Source organism: Diachasma alloeum, unplaced genomic scaffold (assembly GCF_001412515.2).
Source record: "Diachasma alloeum isolate Michigan unplaced genomic scaffold, Dall2.0 Dall_scaffold_00276, whole genome shotgun sequence".
Lineage (NCBI taxonomy): Eukaryota > Metazoa > Arthropoda > Insecta > Hymenoptera > Braconidae > Diachasma > Diachasma alloeum.
In genome coordinates, this window is record NW_021680415.1 from 929,716 (window position 1) to 954,599 (window position 24,884).

The window sequence follows — 24,884 nt, forward strand, 5'->3', positions numbered from 1 at the left end:
GGGGGGGGGGGGGGGAATGGATAGTTTGTAACCCGATGAAATTCCAGGGAGGGAAAATGTGGTGATATCAGTAAGTAGCGAAGCGATCTTCACTTTTGGCCAGTTTTTGACGAATATCTCGGAATGTAAGAGAGATAGCAAAATTTTTCTCATAATCTTTTTTGTAACCCTCAATTGGCGCTACAAAAAAGGTTGTAGCAAAATTTTTTCTATCTCTTTTAGATTCCGAGATATTCATCAAAAACTGGCCAATACTTGAAAATCTACTTAATCCTGTTTACTGCTTCGCTACTGATGTCATGGAAATAATTTCTTGGGTTAGGTTTATTGTCTTTTTTGAATGGAAAATTTTAAGGCGATAGACGTCGCCATTTGAGATTTTTCTATTCATCTCTACAATATTTTTGTGAGGAATTAATTATGTATTTATTCGGTGCATTCGTGTGTTTATTCGGTGGACTTTGGAATTTCATGACTTTTTCAAATTCAATTCAAATTCAATGCAAGGTGTTAAGTTTTGCAGACTAAAATTTTTCTTCAAAACTTGACACACTCGTTTTTTTTGCAGGGAAGCTTGAGGGAAATTTTCTATGAATTTTAAAGCTCGAGGGGCCCGAGGGGACGGTCTTGCTGTGTTGATAATTCACCCGTAGCCCGGTGAATTATCAAAATAAAACTGATCTGGAGGTGTCGCGTGATCCAAAATACTGCACTTTGATTGGTTGAAATCAGAATTAAGGAAATTGTCCGAGGAATTGTCCGAGGAATCCAGTACTTTTTCCTCTTCATTTCATCATCGTTTTACCAAAAAACCAATCGAGAAAACCCAAACGAGAATCTTTTTTCTCAGCCTTCCCAGAAGTCCACCAGGAATTTCAGTTAATTCTCAATGTCAACCCCCAGTATACAGTCATCACCAAAGCACACTGCAATAATTACCAACACCCCCCCAAATTTCCCGCGCCGAGGCTTCCGATAAACCCTCAAAGGGTTAATCTCGGTCTTTCCTAGCTCATATCACTCTGCATCCCGCATAATTTGATATCGATCGTTATCCCCTCCCCCCTCGCCCTGATACCCCACTCATCTCGGAAAACCCAGTCATCACTTGGGGTTTCAACCGCGCGATTATCGTCAAAATTTCCCGATTCGATTTTACGGTGAATGTCACGCTGCGGCGAATAATCGTGCAGAGAATTGCAGTTTGGTTGAATGAAATGAGACGTGACACTCCAGGGGATGAGGGCCCGGGGGTTGAGGGAACCTCCCAGATGCACGGAGAGGAATTCGGGGTAATGCGACGCCGGAGGAAATGTCTGACCCTCGGAGAAAAAACTTTTCTCTCTCTCTCTTTTATTTTATTCTCCCGCTGACTTCTGTTATCGCACCCCGGGACACCAGAGGGGATGGAGATTGGTATCGCTCACGCCCTGTAATGGGTCCACTCGGTGAGCTGGCTGTCGGGGTGATCATTCGTGAATCATTTGTCCTTGAAAATCGATTCGGAGACGTATGCGAGAGATCGACTGACAGATTCTTCCCATTTCTCTTGTTTTTTTTCGGCTTTCATTCAAAGGTTTTCGGCATTTCGTGGGAGTCGGAAATTGAATTCACTCGAGTTGAAGGCATAGATAGGGATTCTCGTGTTTTTTGGGGGGAGAGAGTCAAGCAAAATGAATGCAAGGGGAGGGAAATGGAGGAAAAGAGGACGGAGGCTTGAGGAGAAGGATTCTCCGGTGTTCGATCGATTTTACAGGTTTTTTGGGGACAGAGTTGTTGGGTGATTTGAATCGTGTGGAGTGTTTACAATTTTCAGAACATAAAATTGTAAACACTCAAAGAAAATTATTCTTGAAATTCCAAGTGAAAAAGCTTGAAATCGTTAACAACGAAAAAGTTACGTGGAATTTCTGGAGAATTCTTCATTGACGAATCGGTAATTTCTTGAATATTCAAGTAATTCCCGATTTTCAGGTCCATACGGCACTGAAAAACCGTGAACATTTGGAAAATTCAGGCTATAAGTTCTCGGAATTTTCGATCTATTGAAAATTGAATTATATGATGTTTCAATGATTCTTTAACATGGAAAACCGAATTTTCTTGATTTTTCGAGACAAGTGAGAAATTTCGTGAACGTTTTCATTTGAAATTGAATTCAAACTCACAACATTGAAAATTCAGATGACGTTGCGACTAAAATTTCAAGAAATTCCTAACGGTGTATACTTTTCGGAAATTGTTATCAAGTGGTAGTTTCAGTGGAATTCCAAGGAATTTAGCCCGGGAAAATTCACAATTTGATGAAATAATGCCTTGAAAGTAGGAGTTTCAGATCAATTATTTCGTAAATTAAAAAAAAATGAGAACATTCAAATGACAATTAATTTACTGAGAATTTGGCGCAATTTGGTAGTGAATTTTTATATTTATCATAAAAATTCAAGGAACTTGCGCAATTTCTGTCTTTCTGTTGCTCAGAAATTGGGAAATTTATTAAATTTTCTGTGAAATTTCAAATTTCATGCTTTTTTAAGTTGACTTTAATTGAAAATTGAATAACAATTAAATAATTCAATTATTATTAAATTATTGTTGAACAATTCAATTTCACTTAATATTGGTCTTTTGAAAAACACAACAAAACTGTCTATGAAATGCAAATTTTTCTCCAACAATGAATCATGTTTTGCTTAATGCGGTAGTTCCCCCCAAACCCTCAGGATTTCTGCCGTATCATCGACTTCCTATGGAACTTCCAAGTAATTAATGATGAAAAACAGAAATACTCCATTCCACAGGAAAAAATAACGAAGTCCTCTAATTTTATCAGTAAGTAATAACTACTCATTAATACTAATCTATATTATTATTAATAATTATTATTATATCTATTATATAATAATAATTAATAAAATAACTAACAATGAAATTTCGTTTCATTTGAGATAACGCAGAAAATCTAATGATTGTCATAAATAAATAACAAATAAATTATATAATAAATTAATTCCACTAATGTCCTTCCAATCCGGAATTCTATTGAATTTTCCTTCAAATTCAAATTTTGTCTTCTCACAATATAAATAATAAAAACATAAATAAATAATAATAAAAAAAAGAAATACTCCGTTCCTCAAAAAACCACCAAAATCCTCTAATTTTACAAAATAACTAACGCTCGATTCTTCTCCACCCGAGATAACTCGAAAAATCTAATGATAATCATAAATTAATTCCGTGATTTTCCCCTAATGTCGCCGTTAAATTAATTAACCTCCCTAAAACGACGTTGATCAAATTTTACGTCGTGTTCTCTAAAACCCTGAGTGTGTAATGGCATTTTAACCCGAGGTAGAACATTTTAAACAAAAAAAGCCCTCTGTATCTTCGTTAACCGGATAAATAGAGGGCTTGCTTTAACGCCAGCATCGGCTTTTCCTTGGGCTTAAACTCCCCCCCGCCCCCCCCCCTCCTTTCGACCTTTAAACCCCCAACATTTTCCAGTGTCGCGCAGCGCCCGTAATTTCATATCGTTTCCCTTAATACCGTTATGACCACTTACCCGAGGTCCACGGGTGTCGTACATACTAATTTACCTCCGCAAAATCCATACTCACGGTAACGTGCAGCGAGGTGCGAGGGAAAGTGGTTAAACAAAACCTGCAGATAGAGAGGGGAAATAAAAAAAATAGTCGGGATGAACTTTTACCCCTCGAGTGGTCGAGTGCGGGGAAAACGAAAGCGACTGGAAAAAAGAATGTAAAGTGATAATAGAGTAAAAAAGTAATGGGGGGGAGAGGAGAAAATTACAGATGGAGATGGGGAAAAATGAAAACACGGGGAGAATATGCTCCCGACTTTTCCACTTCTCTCGGGAGGGTGAGGAACAAAAATGAGAGACGGAGGCTTTTTCTTCTTCTCATTTTCTCTCCCTTCACTCCAGACTTTGTATTGTATTTTTCAAAGTTGCGTGCATGGGTTTCCCAGCCTCGTTATCGTCTGGGGCTCGCTGAAGGGCCTGGAGAGATGAAAAAGAGAGTGTAAAAGGGGCGCGTGAAGAAGAGTCATGGGGGGAATGAGAGGGGGTGGGAGCGAGGGCGGCGGAGGGAAGGGGAGACGGGAGGGCGAGGGTGACTCTGCGGTGGAGGTTCAAGGGTTGCAGTTGAAAATTGCAGTGAACGGGTCTTTTCGCGGTGAGGGGCGGTCAGAGCGGCCGGGAGGGAGGGGAGGGCTGCAGTGCAACATTGAAATCGCTTCTCAAGATGAACGGGCGGAGGGGGAGTCGTGTCCTTGGGGAGGGATTTGTACAGATTTGCGCTGAGTGCCCGTGGTCTATTGGCTTTTCACGGAGGGACATTTTATAGGAAAATTTTGGTGCCAGCGCGGGAAAGATGGAATTTTAGTGAGTACACGGAGAGAAATTTTGGTAAAAATTATCCCATAGTTCTGCTAAAGTTTAGCATGAGTCATCGTTTCCTCATTTCTATCCCGAAATTTAGTAAAAATTAATATATGATGAGCAAATTTTATTCTACGTTTGAGAAATTTTATCCTGACGCATAGCAAATTTTACCCTTCCAGTCCAATCATTTTTATGTAGATAACGAAAATTCTAGAACGGTTGGTAAATTGTACCCTACCGGTACAGTAACTTTTACTCTGCCGGGACAGTAATTTTTATTTTTATCAGAATAAAATTTCCTTCCAATTTATCGAAGCTCTGAACAACAATTTTTATCAGTGTTTCTTGATCACATAATCACTCTGAATAACAACTCCATTGATGTGAAAGGAGATTGAGTTATTTATTCATGGTGAAGGCACTCTCCCTCTTTACGATACACTCAATTGAGGGGAAAATTCTCGATTAAATCAAGCGTGAGTTACCTAAACAAGGGTGTCATCGCAACATGCCGGGATCCCAATTAATCATTGAGCAAAAATAGTCCCAATGACTGATTAATTATCGAAACAATTCGAATGATTAAAGCAACTGATTTTCGTTTACTATTGGAAGTTTTGGTCAAAATTTCGAGTACAGTTGTTGGAAATTTTCATCAAATGACAGTTTCACTGGAATTTCGTGGAATTTGGGCGTTCGAAATTCACAACTTCATGAAAAAATCGGTGAAAACTATAAAATTATCATTCTATTCAATAGTTTTTTTATTGAGATTATGAATATTTAATAGCAAATTCTGCTGAAGTTTCAATTAGCTGTTAACTCACGAATTTATTTAGCTGATTTTTTCAGATTTTTATAAATTGTTAGGGAGTAATAACTGAAATTTATAATTTCCATTGATTTTACCAAAAACTTTTCAATTTTCAATGACGAAGTTCCTTGAAATTTAAGTGAATGAATAACGCGATAAAACATTCTAAGAAATGTATCAAAAATTTATGGCGCATTATAATTGCGCTGAAATTCCCAGGAATTTCGTCGTCGAAAATTCAAAATTCAATCTGAAAAATCATTGGAAAGTATAAATTTAGGATAATTATTCCATAAAAATTGATAAAAATTACAAAAATTCAGATGAACATATTTTTTAAGTTTCAATTGCATGAGAATTCAGTGTAATTCGGTACAAAATATTCACGTTTTGACTGAAAAAATAACAAAGTTGAACAAGTCTCGTCGTTCCATGGCTCAAAAGTTTTGAATTTCATTAAATTTTTCCTCAAAAACAGAGATTTCCTCCCCCAAAATTAGTCCTCACCTATTTCTTAAATTCAAATTTTTATTCAATAGTCTAGAATGTTGCTAACAAAATCATATTCTTCATTTTTCAGATGGAAAACTGACATTTCCACCCCCAAAATTACTCCACAACTATTCCATAAATTTTGATTTTTATCTAACAGTCTAAATTGAGTTCACCGTCACTGATTTTTTTCTAACAAAATCATATTCTTCATTTCTCAACTTTAAACAAAAAATTTCCTGAAATTCCCCCAAAAACTGACATTTTCTCCCCCAAAATTACCACCATAACACCATAACTATTCCTGAAATTTTCATTTTTATCTAGCAGTCTAAATCGAGTTCAACGTCACTGAACTTTCTTCTAAAAATATTCAATTCTTTATTTTTCAGATGGAAACAAAATTCAAAATGAAGTAAACCAGCGACGATTCCCCCCGAGTGTGCAGTTGTCCCCGTAAAATAGTGTTGAATGTAGTGAAACAGTAAACAAAGTGAGAAAGTACAACAGCCCCTCGTGTTCGAGTCCATCCAGTTCACTAGGATGGACGAGTCTATGGACGGGGAGTACATGGAAACGGTACTGAGGTGGTTTTGTCGTAACATGGTGACAGTGTCGTCGGTTTACTGGTGCCAAGGATTGGTAATTGCCAAACCTATGGTCCTGGCGACTAACGTAGCGAGCAACGTTGTCTACTGCTAATCGCTCACGATTGTGCTCGTTCAAGCGCTAACAAGAGGTTGGCTGATGTTGGTGTGGGTGGGAGAGGCACCGCAGGATTAAATTCACTGGGAAAATCTCAAGACAGGGAGGAGGGCGGGGGGGAGGGGGTCGGGCTCAGGGGGACTGCGAGGATGCATCACGGTGGTGGGTATGGTGCTGGTCCACAGGAGCGTGTCCACCAGGTATCGAGAGCCTCGGGGACGACTAATGTCGATGGCAAATGCCCTTACGACACTTATCCCACGACGATACCCGACTGCTGCGCTGCTGCCGCTGCTGCTGCCGCTGGACAGGAGCCGTATCCGAGACCACCGAGTGCTTATGACGGACGGTGCTATGACGAGTGTCACAGGATTCGGGGAAATTTTCCGGAGGAAAATTTCAGCCAGGTATTGGACACAATTTTTTAGCTTCGGAGGAAGGTTTTTTTTTCATTGTAATTCAGAGAAAGGTTGGGTGCAAATTTAGTCGTGAGGTGACGAGGTCCATTGACAATTCTTGTAACAAATTTTTTGGGGAATTGTTTCCGGTTTGAGCATGCACTGTTGCAAAAAATTGGGTGAATTTTAAGGAAAAAAATTTGAATTTGATTTAAGGAAAAATTTAAAGAATTTCAAGTTTCTCTGAAAGTTCACGTGAAAGTTCACGTGAAAGAAAATTCATTAGAATTTTTCTTTCCTATCATGGAATTTCTTCCTGAGTCTCTCACCGGTTTGTCAATGAAAAGCTATTCTTCCGCATTGTTGACAAAATTTTACTGAATTTTTTGGAAGAAGACCTTGAATTTGATTTAAGGGAAAAAAGTCAATGGAATTTCAAATTTCTCTCGCAATTTAAGTAGATTCCATTTTTTTGCGATAGAAAAACAGAAATTCCACAATTTTCAATAACAAAATTCCTCCTTTTTAACAGTGTGGTAGGATGTATTTCAATTTAATTGGATATTGGCCGTTTTTCAAAATTGCACACGAAAAATTTCGCTAGAATCCTCGGCAATTTTTCTCAAGTAACATTTCCACTGAAATTTCAAGGAATTTCAGTAATTAAAATTCAGAATTTCCTCGAAAAATCGATGAGAACTGTAAATATCACGTCAATTATTCCATAAAAATTGATAGAAATCAGTCAAATTCCGGTGAATACATTTTTGAATTTTCAATTAATTAAAAATCCCGTGTAATTAGCCACCAAATATTCACGTTTTCTTTGAAAATTCAAACACCTTAAGGCATTTTCGTCTCAATGCTCCTCCAAATTTTCAAATTTCATTGAATTTTCAGTAAAATTGAAATAAAATTAAATTTTCAATAAAATGAAAGTTTGTCTGAATTTCCGACGAACAGGAGCCTGAACATTCCAATTAATGTTTCAAAATCCGCCAAATTTTCATTTTATTCAGGCGTTTTTTGGAGTCTGAAAAATATCTGCAAAGGCCGTGCGAAATTCAGACATTCGTTTTTGCTGTTTTCCCCTAAATCGCATTCAACGTCACTTTCAATTTTTCCCTTACAGTATAGACATGAGGTGAATTCCACTAAATTCACCTCAAACGTCCACTCCTAATAAATTCAGCCCATTAAAAAGAATTCAGCCATTGAAATCAAAGTGCCTGTGACCGATATTCCCCGAAAATACTTCAACTCCCCGAAAGACAATTGGGTCTCAAGATAACGAGATCGATCAACGTGCCAACAGAAACTTATGCAATTATGTTAATCACAGTAATTCCACTGGTGGAGTATAACTAAACGTTGAAATTCGAGACAGAGAGAGACAGCGAGCGATAGAGAGGGCGGAGGAGAATTGGCACGATTCCTCAGGCGCCATCGTACCACCAGGGTCAATATCCTCGCCCGCTAAACATTAACTCAAGCCTCCAGTTCGGATTTAAACTAGTTGCCAGCATTACCACCCTCCATTTTTACCGAGCAGTTGAATTTTTCAAGTTGCTCCCTTCGTTAAAACGCATCAGCAATAATTAAATAGAAACATCGGTTTAAACACCCCGGGATAAACTTTGGGAATGAGGATGGAGTAGCTAAGTGCAGAGCAAAGTGTAATTGCAATCGTAACCCACTCCGATGGCACTGCATGCTTTGTATTTATGCTCTGCATATCCCTCCCGGTGGTTCATTAACAATAAAGTTTCTTTAATACGATTTTGATGGGATGAAACTCGGGGGGAGTGAGCTAATGGATAGTCATGAGTTTGGAAATGTCTGGGATTACTTTAACTCAATTCGCTGAATTTTTGGGTTTGCGAACATTTGGAGGGAATCGAATTAAGAAATCTCACTGTCTTTTTTTATGGAAATCATTGTTTTGTTTCAGTCTTAACATTTTGTGGTATTTATACCGGCAACAATTTCAGCTGAATTTTCCGGCGAAAGACTTTGAATTAGATGGAAGGGGAAAGAGTCAATGGAATTTCACGTTTTCTTCTGTTAAAAAATAGGTGAAACATTTTTAGTTCGCCAAGGATATATTAGACTTGAGAATATGTCAAGTTTAACTTTTAATAGAAGATTGACATGAAACTTGGCGGACAGCTCTTTGCAATAGCTTACATTTTCACAGTTGGAAAATACTTGCACCTTTTTTTGCTAAATACCGCAGATTTTTTGTCGTAAAAATTTTTGAAGATCATTTCTGAAATATTATGTCAAACCTGAGCGTAATAAAAATGGACATCAACTCCTTTTTTATGAATACATGAATACATAAGGACCAAAAATGAAAATTAATGGAAACTAAACTTTTTTTTTTCTTCTTCCATTAATTTTCCAATAAATTTTGAATTTTTAATCTATTAAAAATTGAATTGTATGTGATGTTCAACATTCACGATGACTTTCAAAATTCAAGCTTTCATTGAAAAATCAATGATTCTTCCACATGAAAAACCCAATTTGCTTAAATTTTCAAAATGAATGAGAAATTTAGTGAACGTTTTCATTTGAGATTCAATTCAAACTCACAGCATTGAAAATTCAGGTGACATTGTGACTGAAATTTCAAGAAATTTCTAAGAGTGTAATGTGACGGAAATTTCAATTTTACTAAAGTTGAATTCGAGGGTTTAAAATTGATCATTTCCTCTTCAAATCAATCCAATCACTTTCACTTGCATTCAAAACAGTCTATTCAATTTTAATAACAATATTTTCTAATTTAAACATTTTGTTCCGTTTATTTTATTTCATTTGTCTTTTTTTTCTCTGTATTTCTTTCCACACAATTAACGAAACATCTCGACTGAACCCGTGGGTTCATTCAAATATTCAACTCCTAAAATTCTCCCATAATTCACAAACCCATGGTCTCTTGAACCTGAATGCACGTTGAAGTGCACTTCGAACATGTGAATTCGTCTGTGAATCGCATAGTTGATTCTCAAGGGTACTCGTGCCTCGCATCACGTGACACGGCGAAGAAGGGGGGGAGGGGGTGGGCCGGGTGAGTAGAGGAAGAGGGAGAATGTGCAGTGGAAGGATGGAGAGAGGGATTTTGATGGTGAACGTTAATAGAGAATTCTCACTAGTTGGCTGGAGAATATTCGACTGGGGGTGTACTTTGTGCATTGACAGGGGACGAGTGCCTTTCCCCGTTCGACTCCGAATAACTGTAAAGTACGTACTCGTCTCGGTTGGTCGGAGACAGCAGTAACACCCGGTACTTTCGGTGCTCTGACTACTGTCAGACGTCGTTGCGAGTGTCTAGGAGCGTGCAGACTTGAACGGGTTAACGTCACTGCTTTATTATTATGCAACAGGCATTCGAGGAGATTAGATTCACATTGAGAGATTCTTGATGTCAAAGGCAGATTGTAATTGATTTTTTTTATGGTGGACGAAGAATTTTTAGCATCTGACAGCCGTCGAAACAATTAAATGAACGAATGGAATTTTAAATTGAGCAATTTTGGGGGATTTCTATTCATTTTCATGAAATGATTAAACAACACTGGGGGAAAAAATCAGTTCCGCGAGAGGGATTACTTGTGGACAAAAAAGAAAGTCTCCACCAAAACGTGATAATTTTTGTAGTAGTAATTGTTCTCGTGAGACATTTACATGCGGGTAAATACATTCGTTCTACAGAGAATTATATGAGGCTCCGGTTTTATCAAGTGAATGTTATTGAGTAGTGTATATCTTTGTCCAATAAACGCTTATAATTTCTATGGAACAAATGATCAAATGATAATTTCAAGAGGAAACTACCATTTTCTTGTCGATAACTGTGTTATTGGCAAAACTAGATAATTTCGAGGGGACAATTTTTTTTTTGGGAAAAAAATATTCTTTCCTCGTCAATGTATTCTTTCTGTGGTATAAACCTATGGAGTTCTGTCAGGTCAAATGATTGTCGTACAATAGATTATATTTTTTCCTGCCAACAGTTCGAATTCTTCTAGGGATATTTCTGATGATCACGACAAAAATTTAATTTTTGCAGAAGGTCTTAAATTTTCTTCTATCAAGTTGGTTAATTTCCGTTAAGTAAATCTGTTTCACTCCATCAAATATTCTGAAGAGGAACATATGATTTTTTGACAGAGCTAATTTTTTCTCAGTGTAAAATTTACAGATTTCATTAATTTTTTCATGATATTATGAATTTTTAATGATGAAATTCCTTGAAATTTCAGAGGAACTATCACCGCATAGAAATTGTCATGAAATATAATGCAAATTAATTAAAAGAAACAATCAAAATGCAACCAAATGGGACAAACTTCGAAAAAACTGCAAAAAAGGTCTTTACAAAATTCAAAAAATTCCTAATTGATATGATTATCTTGAGATTAAATTGTCTTTCAGTGAGTTTAAGTATTATCGCTTCCCTGCACTTTGATGTCGCCGGGTAAATTGTTTCCGTTGGGTTTAATTAATTTGTAGAGAAGTTTTGGGTACATATTTTCGACGGATTTGGACTGGAAAGAAGAGGGAGGGGGTTTCTCCAATCGGTTGATTGAATTATTGGCTTTTCAGAGAAGTTTCCGTTCCAATAATTTCTGGAGGGTCAAATATTTGCATTTATTCATAAAGAAGTTTCTTAGGGGTTTTCTTATTCATTCAGGGTCGTTCATGTTCTGAGGATTTTCATTCGGAGTTGGAGATATTCATTGGTTTGGTCATTNCGGGTAAATACATTCGTTCTACAGAGAATTATATGAGGCTCCGGTTTTATCAAGTGAATGTTATTGAGTAGTGTATATCTTTGTCCAATAAACGCTTATAATTTCTATGGAACAAATGATCAAATGATAATTTCAAGAGGAAACTACCATTTTCTTGTCGATAACTGTGTTATTGGCAAAACTAGATAATTTCGAGGGGACAATTTTTTTTTTGGGAAAAAAATATTCTTTCCTCGTCAATGTATTCTTTCTGTGGTATAAACCTATGGAGTTCTGTCAGGTCAAATGATTGTCGTACAATAGATTATATTTTTTCCTGCCAACAGTTCGAATTCTTCTAGGGATATTTCTGATGATCACGACAAAAATTTAATTTTTGCAGAAGGTCTTAAATTTTCTTCTATCAAGTTGGTTAATTTCCGTTAAGTAAATCTGTTTCACTCCATCAAATATTCTGAAGAGGAACATATGATTTTTTGACAGAGCTAATTTTTTCTCAGTGTAAAATTTACAGATTTCATTAATTTTTTCATGATATTATGAATTTTTAATGATGAAATTCCTTGAAATTTCAGAGGAACTATCACCGCATAGAAATTGTCATGAAATATAATGCAAATTAATTAAAAGAAACAATCAAAATGCAACCAAATGGGACAAACTTCGAAAAAACTGCAAAAAAGGTCTTTACAAAATTCAAAAAATTCCTAATTGATATGATTATCTTGAGATTAAATTGTCTTTCAGTGAGTTTAAGTATTATCGCTTCCCTGCACTTTGATGTCGCCGGGTAAATTGTTTCCGTTGGGTTTAATTAATTTGTAGAGAAGTTTTGGGTACATATTTTCGACGGATTTGGACTGGAAAGAAGAGGGAGGGGGTTTCTCCAATCGGTTGATTGAATTATTGGCTTTTCAGAGAAGTTTCCGTTCCAATAATTTCTGGAGGGTCAAATATTTGCATTTATTCATAAAGAAGTTTCTTAGGGGTTTTCTTATTCATTCAGGGTCGTTCATGTTCTGAGGATTTTCATTCGGAGTTGGAGATATTCATTGGTTTGGTCATTTTTTGGGATTCCAGTGGAGTGGGAAAGAGGAAATTGTTTTTATTCAAAACAATGTTTGGGATATTGTGCTTAAATTGAGGAATTTCAGCCACTGAATTTCAGTCTTTCGTAATCGCGAATCCCTGATAATTGGGAAACATATTTACTTGAGACAAGTTATTTTCCTTCAATTTATTGCTTTCGTTGTATTTATTGTTTTCATGAGTTCTTTTATTCACTCCCAATATTTCGATATGTCATATTTTCTACCAAGTAAATATGGTGTACAATTGGGAAATTATTCTCTTAGTGTAGTGAAATATCTCGAAAATTTCATTTTTTTCCTCCAGTCTACATCAGCCCTTATCAATTCCAGCAGGATGTACCGCCAGCCGGTTTACATCGTCCCCAATCTCGTGTGGGATACGACGATCAGCGTCCCCAATCACGAGTCGGTTACACAAGTGACTCAAGATGCCCGAGTCGTCTCGGCTACGACGACACCGGTGGTGGGTATCTCGATCAAAGTGATCCGAGAATGTACTGCACCGGCACTTACTGCATGGGTGACACGATGATGGCGACTGCCAGGGGCGTATGCGGCGAGGAGGTAGAGCTCGATATGCGGAGGCATATTCAAGCATGCGCCTGCACCTGCAATCACATGGGCTATGGTAACTACATGGACTATCAGGTGAGAATGTAAATTTCTATCCGCAACGAGTGGTTTTTACGTCGCAATCCGATTGGTTACACCGCGCCGGGGGGCCAACTGCAAATTCGTTTTTTTTTTCATTGGTATTTTTTTTGTCTCGGGTTGCGTGCCATAGTCGGACGCACAATCGCTTGACGATTCACCGTTGCGAACCAATGAATGAAAAAGTAATAAAAAACGTAAATAAAAAATGAACTGAGCGGTTCGAAATTGCCAGAAATTTTTTAGTTCGTTATTTTGGGGGGCGCGAGGGACGGAAATTTTTATGATCACTCGCAGTGGGGAAGAATCCCGAGGGAATAATCACGTTTGGAGATCACAATTGGAGTTGACAATTTGCGGCTGAAATTTTTTGTTACGGTGTACATCCCCTGAAATTTTGAGCCATTTCGTACCTGGAAATTGAATATTTTATGGAAAAATTGATAGAAACCGTAAATTTAATTTTGAAGAACATTAATAATTGATAATTATTTGATTAATTTTGTTTAGTTTTGAGATTTTTCACTTATTTCGAGATTTGCTTACTTTTGGAGTTGACAGTTTTTATTACATTCACTGTGAAGAAAATCTGATTCTGCCAATTAAATTTGTTACAGATGAATAAATTCCCGTAATTCTCTGGAACAAATTTAATTTGGAGAATTGTATTTTTATCTCAGTGTTGTTGATCCCCTGAAATTTCAAGGGAGTTCGTAACAAAAAATTAATAATAAAATTAATAATTAACAATTATTTAATTAAGTTTGTTTCATTTTGAGATTTCCCAATCATTTAGAATTTTCCTTATATTTGAAGTTAAACATTTTTGGCTGAAAATTTCATTACATTGTAGATCTCCTGAAATTTGAAGGAATTTCGTAGCTAGAAATTAAATATGGTATGGAAAAATTAATAAAGACTGTGAATTTCAGTTCGAAGAAAATTAATAATACAATAATTGATAATTATCTAATCAACTTTCTTCTATTTAGAGATTTTTTATTTGTCTGGAATTTTATTTACATTTGAAGTTGAAAATTATTGGCTGAAAATGTTTATCACATTGAAGATCCCCTGAAATTTGAAGAAATTTCGCAACTCAAAATTAATTATTTCGCCGAAAAATCGATAGAAACTGTAAATTTCAGTTCAATTATTCCCTGAAAATGAATAAACATCAGGAAAATTTAGGCGAATACATCCCACATATTTATCCCCGCGAGTGAATGGATGAATCTGGACAGATGCATCTGGGTACATGCACTCGTGTTCACAATAGTGACCCTTAATATATCGATTGTCATCCGTAACCAGTCCCCTGGCCTTGTCGAAGGGACAATATTAATTACCGGGGAACAAATTAAATGCAAAATGCTAAAGCTAACCAGTTGAAACTGGAGAGTTTGCCGAGTGCGGGAGGGGGTAGGGGGACAGGGGGGAATTATCATATCTCGTACATTTCCGCGTATATTTTAGTTCAACACTGGGGACGGGGGAGAACACGAACCACCATGACCATTCTGATTACACTCGGAAATATCCCCTTTGTCATTTAAACTGATTGAAATATTTTTCTCTCCTGATTGTATTAATTATTCAAATTATGAGGCGACGAATTAATACGGGGGTTCATTCAATCGTACACGACAGATTTTTCAGGGATAATTAACGATGATTTAATGAGTCGAAAGTGATAAATATTATTTTCTCTTTTGGGTACATAAAAGACTGAATTACATGAATTTTCGGAATTTATTTCTTTCTCATATGAAATTTTCTTTGAGTGATAATTAATGCTGATGGAATGGCTTGAAAGTAATAAAAATAATTCTCTCCTTTGTGATTTTTATTCTGCTTATATTCTCCTTTCTGGTTTATTCTCATTAATTCATGCTTCTTTGGGTATGCAGAAAAGCCTTGAATTACGCGAATCCGAGTAATTAATTTCTTTTGTATAATTTAGAGTTTTATTCGCAAATACAGAGTTACGAGGTTTCCAGTAAAATTCTCATCTCTGTTTCTGGAGAATTTCGGGATCTCTGGTTTTATTAAAATAACGGGAGAAATTTTCAGCGAGGGATGATGAAAGGTGATGTCTAAATACACGTTTCGAGGGATTCAATCGGGTGGTTTTATTTTTTGAGAATATACTGGTGTTCTTAATCCCCAAGGACTCATGATTGTCACGAGAAAATTATCCTTTTTGATGGGAGAATAACCTTCAGCGTTTGTGGAGCTTCATGGATCCTAAAACCAAGTGTCATGAAGCTTATAACACACGTCTCGTGCAGCCTCACGGAGGAGAGACAAATGAACTCGTTAAATAAACTTATTTAACTACTCATTTCTCATTTCTGGGGGGAATTTAAAGTCTCGTCACATTCGGGATTTTTCTCTGGTGGAATTCATTTGTGATTCAACAATTTTTGTATTTCTGGGGCCTTTGTAATTTTTTTGAGGATTCTCTGGTTCTGGCTGGAAATGACTGAGATTTATACGTATTAACTCGTCAACCATTCTTTTGGAATTAATGAGTTATTTACTTCAGGTAGTTAAAACATTTTCATTCTAATAGATGAAAAAATTTCATGCACAACTTTTTCCAATAATGGGGTTAATTATTCTTCGACAAAATATTGCGGAAGTAAACAATTTTATTCAATTAAAAACATTGAATTTCTTGAAGTCGTTGAACTTTCAATTTTTCCAACAGTGCAGTTAATTAATTTCCAACAAAAATATTGTTAAAATAAATACTTTTACTCAATTGAAATCTGTTATTTTATTGTAAAAAATCGCTTTATCAGCCTATTTATGGTGACATTAATCTCTCAATCCTCCAAAACTCCAAAACTCCTTAAAAAAATAGCAATAACAGCGCCCCCCCATCAATATTAAATTTCAATTAAAACTTTTCCCCGCCAGAAAATCAAACACCCCCGCATAAAAAAACATATGTAACATATGTAAGCACATATTGTTTTGTACCCGAGTCGAATAATTGGACCTGACAAGTTCTACTTAGGTCTTTCCGTTCAGAACTGGATAGGTCTTGGGAAGCCTCTTCCCAAGTGCTTCCGAGACCTTTCTACCTCTGGTTATGTCCCATTTCAGCACTTGTTAGGTGTAAGCAGGACTTGTATTCAGACTTTCCAAATCCTTGCCGGTCCCCGTAATTCTATGGGCTTATATTAAATCCGGGTTCATATCCCTGTTTACGCATGCGTTATTGAAATAAAAATTGCAATTATTGTTTTTCTTAATCTCGAAAATCGACGTTTCACCAGAGGGTGGGGGGGAGACACATGTATGCGGAGGCTTGAAATTTTTACTCAACAAGGGGAGAAGTTGTCTAAATAAAAAATGAAATTGTTAACAAATCTGACCCTTGTTCCAAGTGAAAATGAAAATTTTTTATTTCGACATTTCTGGCGCCTCCGAGGGTGTCATTGGCATTAGAGGAGTCAATAAATACGGAATCAACATTCACTTGGCAAAAAAATTCGATTTTGGAGAAAATCGACTTTCACTCTGGCCCTTGACCCACGTGGACATGAAAATTTTTTTTTCGTCTTTTCTGTCACCTCCGAGGGTTTCACTGGCATCAGGGGGTCAATAAATACATAATCAACGTTCACTATTTTTTATTTAAACACCGTCTGCAAACGGAGAGATCAGGGTGGCTAAAATATGTTCTGCAACCCTCTCTCCTCGTTGGCTACAAATGTCAACACTCCGCATACATGCCTTCCCCTCCACCCCCTCGTGAAATCCCGCGGTCTCAGTAGTATAAGGAGGACTTCTCAGGGCCGAAAAGCACTGAGGGTTCGAAAGGTCTACGGAAAAGTACAACGCAAAATTGATTAGGACTTACCAGGTCAATCGAGGTCTGGAGAGATCTTGAAAGACCTGTGTACGTCCAATCAGAACCAAATCCTCACAAGTAAAAATCATGTGGTCACATCACCCTTTCGCCGCCCCCTCAACTCCCAAAACCAGAGAAGCGTAACTTGGTACATGAAGAGAAATTTTTGATAACAATTATCCTACCGTTCTATAAAAGTGTATCATGAGTCATCGTTTCCTCATTTCTATCTCGAAATTTAGTAAAAATTAATATATGATGATCAAATTTTATTCCACGTTAGAGAAATTTTGTACTGACGCATAACAAATTGTATCCTTCCAGTCCAATAATTTTTATGNGCGCCGTTTATCGGGCCGAGTGACGAAAATTCTAGAACGGTTGGTAAATTTTACCCTACCGGTACAGTAATTTTTACTATACTGGGACGGTAATTTTTATTTTTATCAGGATAAAATTTCTCTAACGTAGAATAAAATTTAATCATCATATATTAATTTTTACTAAATTTCGGGATAGAAATGAGGAAACGATGACTCATGATACACTTTTATAGAACGGTAGGATAATTTTTATTAAAAATTTCTCTTCGTGTATAATCGAGAAAAGCCACACTGGGAATTCTAGTCTTTTTGCTGTTCAACAATTTGGAATTCCGTTGAATTTCCTTAGAAATTTACAATCTCATGATTTTTCCCTCTAAATCAAATTCAATGGCCGTCTTTAATGTCCTTGAAGTCCCAATTGTTTCCAAAAATGTAATTAATCATTCTCCAATACAAATAGTGTTGAAGTAAAAAGTTTTACTCAATTAAAATCCTTTACAGCATTATAAAAAATCGTTTCATCACGTTATTTTTGGTGATACTAATCCCTTAACCTCCCAAAACTCCAAAACTCCCCAAAACAATACCAATAACAACCCCCCATCCATATTAAATTTCAATTAAAACTTTTCCCCGCTATAAAATCAAATACCCCGAAAAAAAAATCCGCGATCCGCGTAAAGTCCGTCCGTAACATATGTAAGCACATTTTGTTTTGTATACAAGTAAAAACCATATGGTCACATCGCCCTTTGGCCGCCCCCTCAACTCCCAAAACCAGAGAAGCCTAACTTGGTATAATCGAGAAAAGCCATATTGGGTTTTAGCACGCCAGTGAGTTCAAGCTCAAAAGTTTTGCAAAGCCACACATATCGTAGGCGAATCGCCACGTTGAGGGAATGGTCGTGGAGCGAGTGGGAGTGAGGTAATTTTACTCAGGGATAGCGGAGCTTTTGCCTTTCTCCCATCTGCGAAACCTCCCTCCACTCCGCACTTTTTTCCCTCTTTCCCTCGCCTTTGGTGCACTGCAGTTGCCCGTGGAATTTAGCTGAGTTGTGGTGGGTACGTTTGAATCGACGTTGAGCTTGTTTCTTCCAGCATCCCAGCATCAATCCTCCTCACCCCACTCCCCCCCGCCCGAACACACGAAGTGACGAAGCTCAATGCTCCCACGTGCCTCCACCATTTCCATACGTTTATGGGATTTTTATTTGCCGGGCTTTCTCGTTTCACTTTCACGTTGCCGCGATTATCTGTTACGAAATGCTCATCAGGTTTTTTGAGGGAGTTGGCGCAATGCGGAAATGATTTAATAGCGCTACAGCAGCGCTTTTTGGAGTTGAGGGGATTTTTTACCTTTTTTTAGTGGCGTTTTAATTTATTTGAAAGCTTATTTCAGTAGAGAAGTGGTAAACCGGTTCAAGTCGATTTTGATCATTTGACAGTTTTCAATGAATATCTCAGAATCTAAGAGAGACAGCTAAATTTTTGATAAAATATTTTCTGTAGCACTCAATTCGCTCTATAAAAAAGGTTATTACAAAAATTTCGGTACGTGCCTTTGATTCGGAGATATTCCTAAAAAACTCAGATGAGAGCTGAATCGACTTAAACTGGTTTATTTTAGCGTTTACTGTTAGCGACCCAGTTAGGGAACCGTATTGTTTTCAATACACGAAAAAAACATACTTGAATTGAATATATTTTATGCTCAAATGGGGGATTGGTGTTTCAATTCGAGGATGATTATTTCGTATCAGCCCGGGTTGTACCAAGCGCTCTCAAATGTAATATAAGGGTCAGACACTAAGTGTGAGAATATAAGGGTCAAACAGTGGAGGTTAAAAAATGAGGGTCGGAATATTAGAGTCAAAAACTGAGGGCCTGAATGTAAAGGTGAAGGAATGAGGGTTAGAATGTTAGGGTTAAAAAAAGAGGGTCAGAATATTAGGATAAAAAAATTAGGGTCAGGATATAAAAGTAAAAAAAGTGGATGTCAGGCAATGAGGGTCATATAAGGGCTAACAACGGTGATCAAGCATAATATATAACTTATATTTAGACCCTGATTGCCTGACAACCACTTTTTTTACTTTCATATTCTGACCCTAATGTGTTGACCCTAATATTCTGACCCTCATTTTTTAACCTCCACTTTTTGACCCTTATATTCTGACACTTATTGCCTGACCCTTATATTACACTTATGAGGACTTGCTACAATCAGGCCTGATACAAAACAATCATCTTCGAATTGAAATACCCATCCCCAAATTGAGTATAAAATATAAATGAATCAAGTATATTTTATACTGAATTCAGGTTTTTTTTTTCCGTGTAGCTTAGAAGTATTGTTGAGTGGATCTATTTAGAATCAGAGACAATTTACAGCCCATAGTTTCTATTCAACATTCGTTATTTATAAATAAATAATTGAAATCGTTCCAATTTTCGGAAAATTTCTTTGTTAACACACGAAATCAATTTTTGGTAAAATTCTGAGAATGAATAAATGATTTTTATGGTCGAAAATTGATTGTTTATGGACTACTTATAGAAACTGCTCGTCATTTTCAACAATTGCACTTATTAAACTATTTCATCAATCTTCTTCCAACAAGAATAATAGAACCATTGTAAAATCTCCGGAAACTTAGGGTCAAATGGGGCTCAATTGAAATCTACAAAAATAGAAAGCCTGTCCCTGCAGAAAAAATAACTAGAGTATTCTTAAGACAAATATCCGAGTTTATTTAATTTCAACAAAAATATGATCCAAGTGAACGCAAAAATCTCGCACAAAGATTTTATTAAATTCATCAACTTTATCACCCACATTATTGGGAAAAAATCTCCGGCATTCAAGACAGAAATATAATTTTCGGACCCCTCATTCAGTTCCTCGAGCTTCCCCCCTCTTTAGCCATGCTCACCCGTCGAGTTTAATTCCGGTTTAATTAATTTCACTCCGAACACACTCGCGGCCATAATTTTTTTATCGGTCACCCCAACCTCCCCGAGCCCCCGGCAGTTTATCCAGCGAAAATAGTGAAAAAACGAGTACGATTTCCCTGAGACGAGATTGTTTTCATAGTGAACATAAGCGTTCCTCTCCAGTCCCCTTGGTTGAGAGCACATTTTCATCTTTATCGTGACCACACACCAGCTTGCCCATGGCAAAGTGGAAAGCCGAGGGCAGAATGTAGAAGAAGGAACGTGAAAGGTGAAACTACCACGGCATACCGCGATAAAGGTCAAAAAATACAAAGAGGGTCCAGCCAGGATTCTCGGTTTCCTTTGTTTGCAGACCCCTTTTTTCCGCACGAACTGGAAAAAATCCAGTCCCTCAACCCCTTTATGTTCTCACGCGTTCCACTGGACCAATCGCTCCGTGAGAGTGTCAAATATTCACTGGGCATTGGACGGACACTTTCAAGATGAAAGAAGGTATTTTTATGGAGACAGAAGGGGGAAAATACTCTGGTAGTGAAAAGTTGATTTTTATTCGAGTAAAATTTGATCGGATTGATTGAATCTGTTCGCATAAAAACACTTTACCGAATTTTTCCATTTTCCTTCAATAGCTGACCTTCACACCTCTCGATACATCACGCCTTCAGGCAATTGAAACAGAAAATAGATAAAAAATTCATGTGCGCGGACGGTTTTAAAAATGTCCAAGTTTCTTTTACAGTTCGGTACAGACTAGGCTAAAGGTTCAACCATTTTCAATCCTCAAATTTATCAATTAAAATGTCGGAAAATAATTTGAAAAAAATCGTGAATATTCAGCGTTATTAAAATTACATTTTGCACACAATTATGATTTTTTTTTGAACATTCGTTGTTTGTGAATGAATATCTGAAATTGTTTAAACTTATGGAAACCTGTTTTATATTTTTACGCATGAAATCGATTCATAGAAAAATTCTGGATATTATGAATAAATTTGTTACGATTCGAAACAAATTATTTTTGTGGTGAAATACGATTGTTTATGAGTAGTTTATTAATTATTTTGTGGTTATTGGCCTCTGCGGTCACTTGCCGATTCAAAATATTGGGCTTAATCTGAATGAATTGATCAATTTTTATTATTTGGACGTCATAGATTTGAGCACTTCGAATCAGCAAATGAGCGTAGAGGCTAATAGCTACGAAATAATTTATAAAATTCGGTAGAAAAACTTCTCCACAACATAAATTATTCACAAAAAATGCTCGTAATTTTCTGGAATTGCAATTTTTAAATGATTTCATCAATCTTCTTCCAAAAGTAAACTTTCAATTTTTTTTCAAATCTTTAAAATGTTTTCTAACGATTCAATATTGAGATTCAATTTCAGACCTGTAAAGTTTAAATAATGAAATTATGGTTAAATCTTCGGAAATATGAGGTCGAATGGGGCTCAAATGAAAGCTCTGATATTCAACTATAAAAGTAGGAAAGCATTTCACTGGAGAAAAAATAGTCAAAATACTTGGAAACCCTTAATTTCGACAAATTGAGAATCAAAAGAATCGAGATTACATTGAAAAACAAATCCCCTAAAAGTTTTCGAGAAATATCTCCGAATCTAAGAGAGATAGCGAAATTTTCGTAAAAACCTTTTTTATAACTCTCAATCTGCTCTATAAAAAATATTTTAGCAAAAATTTTGGTATCTACCTTAGATTCCGAGCTATTCACCGAAAACTGAGTAATAGTCAAAATAGACTTGAACCGTTTTACCCCTGCGCTACTGGAATTTTCTCGAGTCAGCGGAGAGAAATTCCTATTTGTCTCGATCATTGCATTGTTGAGTCTATGGAGTAGTTTCATAAATAAAAAATAATAATTGCAGGAGAAATAGTAATTCTAAAAGTTTATGTAGACTCAGGGGTTTCGTTTCCCCTTAATTCCAAAATCACTAAAAATCCCCAACTTCCTCCACCCCTGCCCCCAAAACCACGAAAATTCACCTAAATAATTGCTTCCCAACCCCCCAAAGATCTCCACCAACGAACCGATTTAATCCTATTGATTCCTCGCGTCGCCCACGAGTCGACCGAGATGGAAGACCTTGACATCAATATCAAGCACAACAGCATCCCCACCTTAGCCCCGGTTCCACCGCTGTCGGCAGCATCCAGGCACCCTCTCCCCCTCTCCCGTCCCGACAATCCAAGAGAATTCTCCCCCTCTCACCCCTTTCCGCCCCGCTATCCTCAATTTCCAAGCATCCGAACTGTAACAGCCCGATAAATCTGACCCTTTGAAAATTTGAAAAAAAAAACTTTTTCAGTTTACACTTTTTCCACATACTTTTGAGAGTTCTGAATAGCCCGTCACTTAAACAGTCAGAATCAACGTTCATTCGGCTAAAAAATTCAATTTTGGCGAAAGTCGACTTTCCCCCTGGAAAAATCCAAGATCTGACACTTTGGCCTTCGTGACCCTTGCGACCCTTTGACCGACTTTCCCCCTGAAAAAATCCGAGATCTGGCCCTTTGGCTCCGGGTGAAAATTTTTTTTTTTAGTTTTCACTTTTTCCACATACTTTTGAGAGTTCTGAATAGCCCGTCGCTTAAATAGTTGGAATCAACGTTCACCCGGCTAAAAAATTCGATTTTGGTGAAAGTCGACTTTCCCCCTGGAAAAATCCAAGATCTGACACTTTGGCCTTCGTGACCCTTGCGACCCTTTGACCGACTTTCCCCCTGAAAAAATCCGAGATCTGGCCCTTTGGCTCCGGGTGAAAATTTTTTTTTTTAGTTTTCACTTTTTCCACATACTTTTGACAGTTCTGACTAGCCCGTCGCTTAAATAGTTGGAATCAACGTTCACCCGGCTAAAAAATTCGATTTTGGTGAAAGTCGACTTTCCCCCTGGAAAAATCCAAGATCTGACACTTTGACTCTTGTGACCCTTGTGATCCTTGGACCGACTTTCCCCCCGGAAACATCCAAGATCGGACACTTTGGCCTCCGGTGAAAAATTTTTTTTTTCATTTTTCACTTTTTCCACATACTTTTGATAGTTCTGAATAGCCCGTCGCTTAAATAGTNTGGGATCAAATGGGTACGGCGGGTTGAAATATCTCTCTTATTCACCCCGGTACCCCATTGTTTTTTGTCGCCATCACATTGAACACATCATTCCTCATATCTTCAAATTTTTTCAAATTTTTCTTGAGTTCCTAGGGGGTTGTAACGTTCAATTTAATCAAAACTCCATAAGAGGCCGTGTATAAGACTGATTTTGTTTATTCAATTTCTCGATGTCCATAAGTTCTAAAATTTTAAAATTGTCACCGATGTTCACCATCTGTCTAATCCTATTAATTAAAAAAATTATAACTTTGTTGGTGAATGTCAATTTTCAAGGTCATCGCCAAATTCACTTGGCACCCTTAAGTATGGGAGAGTCAAATCATCATATGTACAAATGTTGTTTATGTGCGAAAGATTTTGTACATTACTTTAAAAAATTTGTACACCCCTAGATTTGCCTGAGACAAATATTCAGCTGTCGAATCGTTCGCTAGTTTAAGCTTCATCAACTGTTGCTTAATTTTCAAAACATTTCCAACAGTGTGCGACGAACTCTCAATCGCCCTTGTAACCCCTCGACCTCGCCCTCTCGCCAATACCTCCGGCGTATGTAGGTTCCTCATCTGCAGTAGATGCAGCACCCAGCGAACTTTCCCGAAAATGCAGCCCCCGCCGAGTTTTTTCTCCCTCTGAAGTGAAGCTTTAAGCACATGAGGAAGTAAACGTATAGTCCTCTCTGCCGACGCCGTTATTCCCGCCACGAGCTCAACAGACGCTCCTGAACTATTTCACCTTGTCAGGACCTTGCGCGAGAGGGAGAGGGAGGGTTCGGGGATTATGACCCGGATTTTCTTGAACGATTGATTGGATACGGGGTGATTCAATACTTTGGAGTTATGAATGGGTGGGACTGAGAGGGACATTCGACGAGGGAAGAAACACTTTTGATTCCGGGGTTCCCTCGGATTTCTATTAATTTTTGTGAAATGATAGAAGTGAAACTCACAGTTATTCGGGCTTTAACGTTGCCGAATTTACTCTACACACTGCCCAGGCGCGTTTAGCAAGATTCCAGCAATGTTGCATGATGGTTCATTTCATTTAACATGGAAAAAAAAAATTTTCTATTGAAAGGATTTTTTTTTTATTTTGGGAATTATCTTGTTCTAAAACCACTCATGACAAAAATGAGGGTCTGAATTTCACACATCATTTGTAGACATTTTTCAGGCACTAAAAAACGTCTAAATAAAATGAAAATTTGTTTGAATTTCAGACCAACAGGTGCTTAAACATCTTATTTCATGTTTGAAATTCAGACATTTGTTTTTTCTTGTGCT

General features: G+C 37.1%; 1 protein-coding gene across 1 annotated transcript in view; it reads left to right on the forward strand.

Moving 5' to 3' along the window:
- Window positions 1-6,565: 6,565 nt before the first annotated feature.
- Window positions 6,566-24,884, forward strand: part of LOC107037971 (dipeptidase 1) — an 80,158-nt gene continuing 61,839 nt past the window's right edge. Inside the window, exons 1-2 of the mRNA XM_015256815.1 lie at window positions 6,566-6,823; window positions 13,002-13,316. Coding sequence (XP_015112301.1) covers window positions 6,566-6,823; window positions 13,002-13,316 — 573 coding nt within the window. The remainder of the gene's footprint in view (window positions 6,824-13,001; window positions 13,317-24,884) is intronic.